At 40.7% G+C, this 12,645-nt stretch overlaps 1 protein-coding gene across 4 annotated transcripts in view; it reads right to left on the minus strand.

The window, feature by feature from the left end:
• MAP4K3 (mitogen-activated protein kinase kinase kinase kinase 3) overlaps positions 1-12,645 on the minus strand; it is a 163,476-nt gene that overhangs the window by 50,686 nt on the left and 100,145 nt on the right. For all 4 annotated transcript variants that reach the window (XM_074989289.1, XM_074989288.1, XM_074989291.1 and 1 more), the window contains 3 exons: positions 8,044-8,086; positions 4,845-5,007; positions 2,756-2,868 (listed from right to left, as the gene is read on the minus strand). In XM_074989289.1, coding sequence (XP_074845390.1) covers positions 2,756-2,868; positions 4,845-5,007; positions 8,044-8,086 — 319 coding nt within the window. The remainder of the gene's footprint in view (positions 1-2,755; positions 2,869-4,844; positions 5,008-8,043; positions 8,087-12,645) is intronic.

A 12,645-nucleotide genomic window follows, 5' to 3' on the forward strand; every position in this document is an offset into this window, starting at 1 on the left:
GTGAATAAGGCTGCCAGCAGTGGAAAGAAAGCTGGGCAGATACTGAACCTTTTCCTCAGAAGATGTTTTATTTACTGTAGAAGTGGCTTTTGAGTTTCTCTCTGATAAGGACAATTCTCTTCGTAGTCAAGCAGCAGGAGTTAAACTGCAATCCAAAGCTAACTAATCTGGGATAAAGAATGCTATGACTCTGCGTGACATTATTAATTGAGCAACATGATCCTCAACAGCTCTCACAAATGGCAGAGCATTCACACAGATATTTTCTATTAACTCTAATGCAGCTTATACATAGCCCTAAATGTTGAATAACTAGTGGAAATTACTCAAAACAGTCCCTAGCACACTGATAAGAAGACAAAAATGAGGATTTGCTTGTACTGATATCTGTTACGCTGCAATGAAATCTGCTCCTAGCAGGCAGGCTTTCAGAAAGTAAAACAGAACCTCACTAATCCACATCATTTTATAACCCACACAAAAAACTCCCAACTTCCACAAAAATGCTTTTATAACAGAAAGTGTTGTAGTGAAATGTTAAATTCTTAAAATTATTTTTACACATTGTTAAGAATTAAATAAAGGCCAAATAGCAATTAGCAATGCAAATTAAACCACCTATTGTGTTACATTTTCCTTGATTTCCAAATTTTTTTGTTTGTTTTCCAGACCGACTAGTCAGTAGAATTTATTAATCTATATGTCCTCAACTCATCATTAACATGAATTATTGAGGTTCTACTGTACTGGATAGACAGGACACATCAATGAAGTTTCATACAGACACACAAATCTTGAATGTACAATATTTATTACTTTTAACGAATGACAGCTCCTAGTAGCATTTATAAATAAAATTGATATTAATGTTGACTGTTTAAATGTAGGTCAAAACTGCAGCAGGATTAAACAGTATAGACAAAATGTTTCAGGGACTCCTAAGGGAAAGCCATTCCATTGTTATAAAACACAAATCAATCATAGGATCACAGAAATGTAGGACTGCAAGGGACCTTGATAGGTCATCTAGAGCAGTCTCCTACACTGAAGCAGGACCATGTATTATACCGTTCCCGATAGATCTTTGTCTAACATGTTCTTAAAAATCTCCTATGACAGAATCCAAAACCTCCCTAGATAATTTGTTTCAGTGCTTTCCAACACTGACAGAAATTATTTTCTCATGTCAAATCTAAAATCTCCCTTGCTTCAATTAAAGCCCATTACTTCTTATCCTGCCCTCAGTGACCAGGGAGAACAATTTATCACCCTCCTCTTTATGTTTTATATACTTGAAAAGTGTTATGTTCTGCCTCAGTCTTCTCCTATAAAGAGTAAACAAACCTAATTTATCTTCTCATAGATCATGTTTTCTAGAACTTTAATCGGTTTTTATTGCTCTCCTCTGGACTTCTTCCACCTTGTCCACATCTTTCCTGAAATATGGTAACCTGAAATGGACACAGTACTCCAGCTAAGGCCTGATCAGTGCTGAGTAGAGTGAATGAATTACATCTCACGTTTTGCTTACAAACACTTACACTAATATATCACAGAATAATATTTGGTTTGGTTTGGTTTTTTTTTTTTTTTTTTGCGCAACAGTATCTCACTGACAACTTATATTTAGTTTCTGATCCACTATAATCCTTGATCCATTTCTACAATACTGCTTCTTAGGCAGCCATTTCCTATTTTACATTTGTGCAACTGATTGTGTCTTCCAAAGTTTATTATTTTGTATTTGTCCTTATTGAATTTCATCCTATTTAATTCAGGCCATTTCTCCAGTTATCAAGTGCCTGCTGAGTTCTAATTCTGTCTTCCAAAATGCTTGCAACCCCTTCCAGGTTGGTATCATCCACAAACTCTGCAAGTATCCTCTAAGGCACTATCCAAATAATCTACGAAAACATTGAATAGAAGCAAACTCACAAAACATCCCCATGAGGCCCCACTTCTTGTGCCCTTCCAGTTAGATAATCACTCTGACTAGCTTTTCAGATGGTTGTGCACCCACCTTATCATACATTTGCCTAGGTTATATTTCTCTATTGTTTATGAAAAAGTCATGTAAGACAGTATCAAAAGCAGTCAAGATATATCACACCTATTGTTTCCCCTGCCATCCACAAGACTTGTTACCTGGTTAATGAAGGACATTAGGTTGTTTTGATATGATTAAGTCAAACTCATGTTGACTTATTACCTCTTCTTTTTCTGGGGCTTACAAAATAGAATGGTTCATTATTTGCTTCATTATCTTTCCAGGTACTGAAATAAAGCCAGCTAGACTATAATTTCCTGGGTTGTCCTTATGCCCCTTTTTACAGATAGGTACTATGTTAGCCCCTTTCCAATCCTCTGAGATCCCTCCCATCCTCCGTGACTTCTCAAATATAACTGCCAATGGCTCAGAATCAATTCTACCAGCTCCTTAAATATTCTAGGATGTATTTCATCAGGTTCTACTGTCTTGAAGATACCTTGTCTAAGTAACTCCTAAACTGAATTTGTTTTCTTATTTTAGTTTCGAAACCCACCCCATTTATACCGAGGTTTGCTATGTCATCTAGTTCCTGCTAACTTGCGTGGTGAAAAACTTCTGCCATTGCTGCATTTTCTGTGATAGTCTTTCCCACCCCACCGTGTAATGGGCCCATCCTGTCCTTAGTCTTCAATAAAACCACATGCTGCTCCATCGAGGTAGTTTGTTTAAAAACAATAGGAAAACACACTTAAAGTCTTCACCTACCAGTATTTCCTTCTTTTCTTTCCTCGAAAAACTAGTGTCTCTATTTTCATTTGGCTGCTGGTGTGGAGATCCCTCTCTGTCTCCATTTACATATGAAGAACTCACTCCATTACCTTCACAAGAAACACTTAGGGTTACCAAAAATCTCTGCATTCAACAAAATGCAATCATCCACACACACGACACTGAAGTGTCAAACTCTCTAAAGACATTAATACCACTGTTTAATGGAGTTACAACAGCCAATAAATTGGCCCATTACATCAAGAAGAGTTGTAACCCTTTCAAGCCCCTTAAAAAAGATCAATTATTAAACAATTTCAGTACAAGACGGTATGAAATAGAGTTATTTCCACTCTTTTGGTATACACGGCGCAGGTGGAAAGAGGGTATTCACAGATTTAGATTTTCAGTCTTTTACTTAGAAAACAGATTTTCTCTTTGTAAACATGGCTGCCATTCCAGACCAGACCACGCCACCCAGCTGCTTCAAAGCAAAAAATCAGCAGGAGTTACAAAAGCCCATTCTCTGAAAAGAGAAGCTTATCACATGTATATCTTCATTTAACCTTCTATACTTGGGAAATTAATTATTTGTTTTTTTTAATTGATTAACAAAATAATTATATAACCCAGAAATTTCCTCCCCTCCCCAACTCTATGTAAAAATACCAGCTACTTTTTAAGCTAAGGGAGCCTGAAAAATCATGAATCTGAAGAATGTGAATGGCTTTTTTTTTAAAAGGCCAAATTTTATCTGACTAGAACTCAAGCTAATTAACAGATTTACCTGAATTTAATTTGCTAAATTTATTTTTCCTCAGATTATATACAGAACATTTGGGGCATACAGATGGTTTTTCCTACCAAAAAGATGGACTGCCACTTCAAATGCAAAATTAACACCCTTCTTACCTGTGAAAGGACTATAGTTCTTCACGGATACTCCAACACACACAGACACACATACACATAGAATTTTATTCTATAGGTTCTACATATAAATTGCTACCACATTTAAGTCACTAACAGAAAAAGATATGTGAATGTGGAGGTCTACATATGACTGAGACACACTTTAACCACATTTTGCAATGCTACCAGGATACCATATATTCTTATGCATATAAACACAAAACTACACGGTGCCTAAAGAATTAAATCCACACCAACCCTATCTTGGTCATCAAAACAAGTGAACCTATAACCAACACCCATGATCAAAGCAAAGGCTGCATGTTGGTTTTTTTGCATGAGGCGGCATAAAAATGTGCTTTTGTGGACAGAGGAAAGGATGAAGTTGTAGTTAGAAAGAGGAAACAGATAAGTATAGATGGATATTGAATAAAAGTTGCTTATTCCCTGGGATTTTTTGTTTGTGTTGGTGGGAGATGCGGCATAGGAACTATAGCTCAATGTTAATTTTTTTTTATGAAGCTTGAATGCATTTCTAACATCTAAATCTTTACATGTATTACATAAAGGTACATTTATGGTAACGTGACAGCAGAGACACAGAGAAAACAGTAAGATACGCTACAAACCAAGAATGAGTCTGATCCTGCATATGTTTAATATTGGGAAAACTAAGAGCATTTGTCAGGCCTTAAGCTCCATATTAAATGCAAAAGAAATACTTACAAATAGGCAGGACACACAAATAACTGGTATCTAATTAGTGAAACCTGCTCATTTGCTTAATTGTGAACCTCTGAAGCCAAGTTTTACTCTCAGGCATGTCCACACAATTCCAGTAGAGTTTGAGTACCAGGTCAGAATTTGACACCTAGTGTCTACGAAAACCTACAATGCTGCTAGTAATTACACAGTTTCAGCATATTTCACCTTGAGTATGTGGCTTAAGGATTCAATCCTGTCCATGCTGTCATCAAGAGGAAGTCCATCAATGACTACACCGGGAGATGTCTTTGGCCCAGATACATTGCATTGTACATTTATACTGCAACTGATTTCCCTGTGCTATTTTTGCTACTTGCCCACAAAAGCACACACTACTGTAGGATGGGTCTTGTGTAAAAGGATGCAGAAGTAAGCTTAATTGCACACTGCTTGGTCTCATTTGTATTACCTATAGGATTAGGCTTTGGGGGAGGCAACCGAGGAGGGGGTGGTCTGGGTGGAACTTGTGATGCTGATTTTGCTGGACTGTCTGAAACAGGGCATCTCTTGATCGTTCCTTGATTATCATCTTCAGAAGAGTGACCTTCGTGTGGTATGCAGATGGACTTAGGCTGAAAATATATATATAGCTATATTAATAAACAGTATAAACAAAGTAATTTATCTAGGCACTTATACCCGGCTCATCATGGTGATACTGTACCAAAGTTCTGCATCTTCTGTATCCCATGAGTGTATTGATAAAGAAAACAGTAAGCAAAAAAGTGTTTACTGAAGAAAAAACACACAACAATTAAAAATAAGTTCTCAGGCTAACATAAAACTCAAGCAGTGCACTGAAATCACAACTGGCCTGCTTAAATCTCATTACTTATGTCAGGCTCTGCATGCTGGGTGGCCAGCTCTTGTTGCTGGAGCAGTGGCCAAATGGGATCATCGGTTGAAGCCCTGGCTAAAAGCAACAACAATACCAGGGTCCCAGGACAGGGGTTGGACCTGGGGTCAAAATCTGCAGACAAGCCAAATCAGGATCACAGTCAGAAACAGGCAGAAGGTCAAAACCAGGCTGCAGTCAGCCTCAGGGTCATGAGGGAGGTGCAGGGCTGGACCAGAGAAACTAGAGCACGGACATGACTGAAACAGGCTGGGGCAAGGCTCAGGCAGGAACAGGGATTGTATCAAGAGCAGGCTAGAAGCCTAAGAAGTTTAAGGCCAGGTCTATACTGTACTGCCCCCAAACCCCATTTGATGTAACACAGGCAACGTCAGCTACTTGAATAGCAGAACTGAAGTCAACATACTTCCTGCGGTGCCTTCTACACGGTAATGTCGGTAGGAGCTGCTCTCCCATCGACTCCAGCTACTCTTTGCATCCTGGTGGCATATCAGAGTCAATGGGAGAGTGTTCGGAAGTCAATTTACTGAGTGTCACCATGAGAAATTGCCCACCAGCAGATAGCTTGCTGCAACGTCAATCCATTGTTTAAGTGTAGACATACCCTAAAGACTGCAAGGCAGTAACTGGGTTCCCGGACAAGTAGTGTTTTTCTAACAGACTAACCTGAAGCTCTGGCAGGGTCAGTGAAATACCAGTGCCTGTGGGTCACCTGACCTGGCCCCTGCTCAGGAACAGGCCCCTTGCAGCATTCGTTGGACGATGAGTCACTGCAGGTTTTGCTTATGGGATGAGTCACTGTGCAGCTAAGTTGCTGCACATGCTAGAGCTACAAAAGACTGCAGCAGGCTCTGCTGAGGAGTGAGCTGGGGCATCTACTGAGGCTGGGGGCATCTAAAGGCCTCTCCCCAGCCTAAGGGGGGAGCCACTGGCCCCAGGTATCAAGAATTATGGGGGAGAAAAATCCAAAAAACAGGGACAGGAGTGAAGATCACAGGACCAAAAGCAGGAATTCAGAGGGAATCTCTTCTTGCTCTAGTTATTCTTTTCTACCGTACCTTATTATTGTGACAAAAGACAGAAAAATGCCACTTTGCATTCAAGAATATGTTCTAACAAACACATGCGCTTACACAGCAATGTACTGTCCAATATGCCACCCAAACATTAATTTATCCACACAAATGGCCAAACAGATACATTCATAATTTCTATTTTATAAATCAGGAAATAGACACAACGAGAAATTGGGTTCCCCAGCATACAAGTTAGAAGATCCAGAATCGAAAAATTCAGAAGTCTTTAATGCTTGCCCAACACCCTAGAACTTGCTGGCTTTCATACTGCTCTTCTGCAGCAGGGAAAGACATTGAATCAAGTTTTAAATTGATTCTCTCTCATTTTTTTAAACAAACACTGTTCCCATTCATGACTTCAGCCTTACAAAACAACTAATTTGTCTGTGCTGCATTTTTTTATATTAACATTGACTGTCCTACTCTTGGAACCTTAAGAACCCAAGTCAGTCAATTACTCTTGCTCATTACGTCAGCATGAACAGCACCAGGCAAAGATGGTGCAGAGGTAGAAGTCCTTTCTTGGCTTTAAGAATGGCAACATCGGGGCTTCAGTGTGTGGTGCTTTCGCTGATGCAGGGCATACGTAGGACATACCACAAGAATGTGTCTGTTGTTCTGTGGTCCATTATGAGAAATGGAAGACTCTTGGTTAATGAATAGCAACAGCACATGGAGGCAAGGGTAACTGGAAGAGTCAGGGTTGTGCTTGCAAGGGTCACAAAAGCCACCATTATAAAACAGACAGCTGCAGCACTCCCTGAAGAAGAGAGCAATTATGAATGTAACAGCAAGGGTCCACTGGAGTCAAGAATCCCATAGGCCCACTAAACATCAGAACTACCTGGGCCACTGGGACAGAGTAACACTAGGCTCTGGGGGCCTGTGACTTCCTGGAGCTGATGTGCATGCTATTCTAGGGGCAGAAACTACAGATTGAGGAAATAAAAATGAGCCCAAAATCTGTAAAGCAAAAATCAGCAGAGGCCAACAGCTCAAGTGTAGACTACAGATATACAGTTGGAAGACAGTGGGCAAGATGACATCTAACAGACTCTAGGAGCAGGATGTTTTGATGCTAAAACACTGGATTCTTTTACGCCTATCTGCATAGCTAAAAGTGGGCAAGGTTAACCCATCTGAAATGGTGAATGGACACACAGAGAATAAGACGGGGCTTTTTTTGCACCTTTAAACTTACTCTGAATGTATACTGAAATTGTAGATCAGTGTTCACGTAAGTGACAGATTCTGAGATGATCTGTGCACACAACTGTTATAATTTTGTCACTGCATCTCAAGTTAGTTGTTAGATTCTTGCTGTGATACCCCCTCAGATGGAAACTCCTGACTCTCCATCCCCAAATCCTGGAAATACCTAATCTAATCCTGCCCTAGGTATTCATGATTGAATCACAAATACCATACCTGTACTGCTGAATACCACAGATTACATTATACACATTTTGCCAAATTAGATATGTACACAGATATTTGAAAGGTCAAATCTCACCCTGATTGATCTGGAACCAAAAGACGTTTTGACTAAATATTTCAGAAGTTCCTAAAGCTTAAGTCACTAAGACTACTAAGTCATATAGGCACTTATTAACTTTAAAAAAAATCTTTTAAGCATATTTCCCTCCTTATGAAATACAATGGAAAAACCGGCTTACCTTTGGTGGTAAAGGAGGTGGCACTTTAGGTTTCATTGTAGCTCTACAAAGAAAATAAGTAAAGATCATTTAGAAGCTATACAAATACAGATCTTTGAGATATCCTCACAATGTTTTTTTCTTGACAGAGTTACGTCGGATTTATTTTTACAGTTTTAAAACAACATACACAATTGAATCTTCCTGAGCATTTTGATCAATACCAGTGGTATTTCTAAACATTAACACTATGTTTCTTCTCAGTGTTGCTCCTCCCTCTGCCTCAGATAGAAGCAGGAGGAACCTAAGTGCTCCCTTGGAGCCCACCCCAAAAGTCATGAGTGACTATTTTCAAATGCTTGGCTGTAGAGACTATAAGGACTTGTGCTGAAGGAGAGAGGAGAGATTCCACAGAGGACACAGGGTGAATCCAGCATGTGCTGAAAAAAATGAGGCAGTTTAATATTTAAGTGGAGAACAAAGGCTATTTAGAGGGTTTTACTAAAAGTATTTATAGGGATTATGATAGTGCAGAATCATAATGATTATATAAAATCATGATGTGGTGGTGAGGTATGCATGTGATTACATGTGGGGACTCCACATAGGTGTGCTGTGCCTGAGGACAGCACACACTTACTGAACGACTGTTCATCTCATGCTGGCCTGTCAGAAAACTTTCCAAATGCCACACAGCTGGCCAGAAGTGTACTGAACTGCTAAAGCATGTGGATGCTACTTAAACCCTTTTACCACATTTTATTGTTTTTAAACTTATACATCTTTACCATTTGGAGAATTGGTCTGAAATCAACTAGATAAAATTCAGTAAAGTATTACACTTAGGAAAGAAAAATCACATTCACAACTATAATATGGAGATAACTGATAAGGTGGTAGCCCTGCTAAAAAGGATCTGGGGGGAGTAATATTTTGGGGATATATTAACAGGAACAAGAGCAGTGCACAAAGAGAAGATTGGGAATACGGGCACAGAGAAGGACCTAGATAAGAGAGTCAAAGGGATAGTCATGGCAATAGAGGAGGCAATTGAGCAGACAGTTCTGGCAAAAGAAAAGATCAATAAAAAGTGGATTAGGCAGGCGACACTGATGTTGATCCAAGAGAAAAAAGCACTGAAGGTCAGAAGGGATGTTACTGAGAAGGCAGAACAGCTATACAGAATGAAAACGCAATGAGGTACGGAAAGCGGCCAGAATGGCTAAGGCGAAATTGTTAGAGAAGTGTGAAGATAGAGAGGTATTATGGTGAGTATAAGACCAGGGAAGTGTATAAAATGATTAGGAACATTAAAGTGCCAGCCGAAGCAGATGTTGATCAAAGACGAGAATAATGAGGTGCTCATAAACAAGGAGATGGTTGTGCAGCGATAGACAAGATATTATACCTACCTGTACAAAGCACAGTTGGACCCAAGTGTCTCAGAGAGACTGATCAAAGAAATGAAAGAGATCTCTCCCAAGCATCAAGAGCGAGACCAATGTTTTCAAAGAAGGAAGTAAAAGAATAGTGAAATGACTAAACAAGAACCCTGAAAATGGTAAGATCACAGGAGACAGGATCAAATATGGCAGAGAAAAGTATGTTTCAGGAAATACACTGACTATATAATATAGCATGGAAAGAAGGGAAGAGACCGAAGGAATGGACAAGATCTGTGACAGTCACAATACACAAGAAAGGAAGCACGTTGGGAGTGCAACAACTACAGAACGATTGGCCTAACAAGTCATCTAGGCAAGGTGCTGATGATGATACTGACAGAGAACATCTAACGGATGAGCAAGAAGGGTTCAAGAAAGATAGAAGTACCATACAGCAGATACTGACACTAAGATTAATAGTGGAGAAAGCTCAACAAAAAAACAAGAACATCCACACTTGCTTCACTGATTTTCAGGAGGCATTTGATAGTATAGATCAGGAAGTGACTTGGGGGGGTGTTGGAGTTGTACAGAGTGGATAGCAGACTGATACTTTTTGAGGTTGTTGAAGGATATCAATGACAATGCAGAGGCAGCAGTGAGAATGTGAGGAGAGTTGGGAAGTTGGTTTAGAACGAGAAGAGGTACAAGACAAGGAGACCTGACATCACACTGAGTATCTTTGTCACGCACCTAGAGAACGCGATGGACAAAATCAAGGAGGAGGCAGAAGGGATAGTGGTGCACAGGATGAGAATTAACAACTTGAATTTTGCAAATGATATAGTTATCACTGAGGAAGATAAAGAGATGCTAGCGGGAATGGTGCAGGTGCTAAACAAGGAAGAAAAGTGGTAGAGACTGATTATGAACATCGATAAAACAAAAACAATGGTATTTGAAGATAAGGAAATAGGAAGGAAGATCACAGTAAATGGGATCAAACTAGAGAACACAGAAGTTTACATATCTGAGGAGCAAAATAACATGATCTAGACTGCAAGAAGGAAATAGCAACTAAAATAGCAAAAGCAAGAGTTTGAAGGCAATGGATAAGACTTGGAAAAGCAAAGCAATTAGCTTAGGAGAGAAGCTGAGTGTCTTGAAGATGTGTGTATTCAGCAGCATGTTGCCTGGATACTACAGTGTTAGACTAGCACGGCTATCTATCTCTATGTTGTATGGATGTGAAACGTGAGTGATAAGGAAAGACTTGAAGAGAAGGATATTGGTGTTTGAAAGGAGTTATAGAAAGATCCTGAGAACAGGATGGATGCAGAAGGTCACCAATGAGAAATTAAATAGGAAGATACACCCAAAAGAGAAGCTACTGCAGAAGATTATATAACAGAAGTTACAGCTATGTGGGCATATCTGCAGAATGAATGATGAACAGAAGATCAAGACCCTGGCATTTGGCATAATGGATGGTTTGAACAGGAGACACAGAACCCACAGAGAATGGGTAGAGGATATCACAGATTTGTGTGGAGCTAGTCTACAGAAACTAAGCCACTCCCCACTGGACAGGGAAAGATGAAATGAAATAGGGAAGGAGTCATTGGACACCAAGAGGTGCTGAGCCCATGGTTGCTGTTGATGATGAAGCAAGTAGATGGACTCCCTGGGCCCTGGGCTGTGGAGGGTCTGGCTCTGCGCTCCTGAAGAGGGCAGAGTTTCAGACTCAAGGGACACGGTTGGGGCAGCCAGTTCTCAGTGCCACCAAGACCATGCACCCCACCCCCAGCGCCACCCAGAGCACACTGACTGGGGCTCTGAACCAGAATGTGTGGGGCTCTAGCAGTGATTCAAAAGGCTTGGGGCTCCAGCACGTGAGAGCTCCAGGCCTTAGGACAACTGCAGGAGGGATGAAGAAGCTGGATGAGCGCATGGTGGTGAAGAAGCTGGCTCAGCAGTGCTGCCCATTTTACCTGCTCTCCTCACGCACAGGCACTGAGACGCAAAGAATGGAACAGCCTCGGGCATGCAGGAACAGAAGGAGCCAGCACCTGCCACCTGGTTAAGAGTGCGGCCTTGACCAGACCCAGTCTGAGGTGTCCAGGCCCTAGCCAGGCTCCACCCCATAGTGCAGCACAGACTTGCTCCCTCCATCCCTGCTTGGCAGACACCAACTGTGCAGCCTGGCCCCCTCTAACATCTTGGCCCCACACACACAGGGCAGAACCTGGCTCTCAGGCGTCTTAATCACACGGGGAAGCAGCCAGCAGAGCCGCTGTTCCCAGCACCATGGTGCTGGCCCAGGGCATGCTGAGCTCTGCAGGCCTCCAGGGCGCCGCTCACTGGATGGCAGCGGCAGCAGATGCGTGTGTCTGTTCTCCTCCACCCCGGGGCACGCGAGCGGTACTACAGAGCCTGCAGGGGTAGTTAGCTGCAGCTGGGCATAGGGGTGGTGAGCTGCAACCAAGATGGGGGTTTAAACTTGGGCATGGGAGTTATGGTGATGTCCAATAATCCGGAAAATTTGGTATGCACCTGTCCAGTCCCAGATGTCCCAGAGTAAAGGAATTTTATTGGACTATAAAAGATTAGCAGCTCACAGGTTTCTAATATGAAGCAACAGCTCTTTTAAAATAAAATGAACCCTGTCTCTAAGAGAGTCTTTGCTCCTATCTCATGCAAATGATTTAATTGTTTGAAGAAGGTGACCAGTTTCATATTTTAACATAACTCCTTCTCAGGTCTCCTCTGCCTTTACTACAGTTAAACTCAATTAATAATGGTCATTTTATTTTTTCTACTTAAATGCCCAATATCATATTTTTAATGTTGTAAATGATAACACACCAGGGTTTCTGATGCAACAGATTATCATTTCATGGTTTAACTACACTACAGTTTTGGTGAACAGGGAAAATAACAAGGTGGCAGAATTTGCAGACAAAAAAATGATTCAGGACAGTTAAGTCTGAAGCAGACTTAAAGAGTTAAAAGGGGATCTATGTATCTGGCTGATAAAATGCCAGATGAAATCAATTTTGATAAGTACAAAGTAATTAATAGTGGAAAACATCATCCTAACTATACATATAAAATGAGGGGTTCTGAATTACTTGTTACCACTCAGGAAAGGAATCTTGAAGCCACTATGGATAGTTCTCTAAAAACACCTGTTCAGTGTGCAGTGGCAGTCAATAAGCTAATAGAATATCAGAAATAA

Source organism: Carettochelys insculpta, chromosome 3, assembly GCF_033958435.1.
Source record: "Carettochelys insculpta isolate YL-2023 chromosome 3, ASM3395843v1, whole genome shotgun sequence".
Classification (NCBI taxonomy): Eukaryota; Metazoa; Chordata; order Testudines; family Carettochelyidae; genus Carettochelys; species Carettochelys insculpta.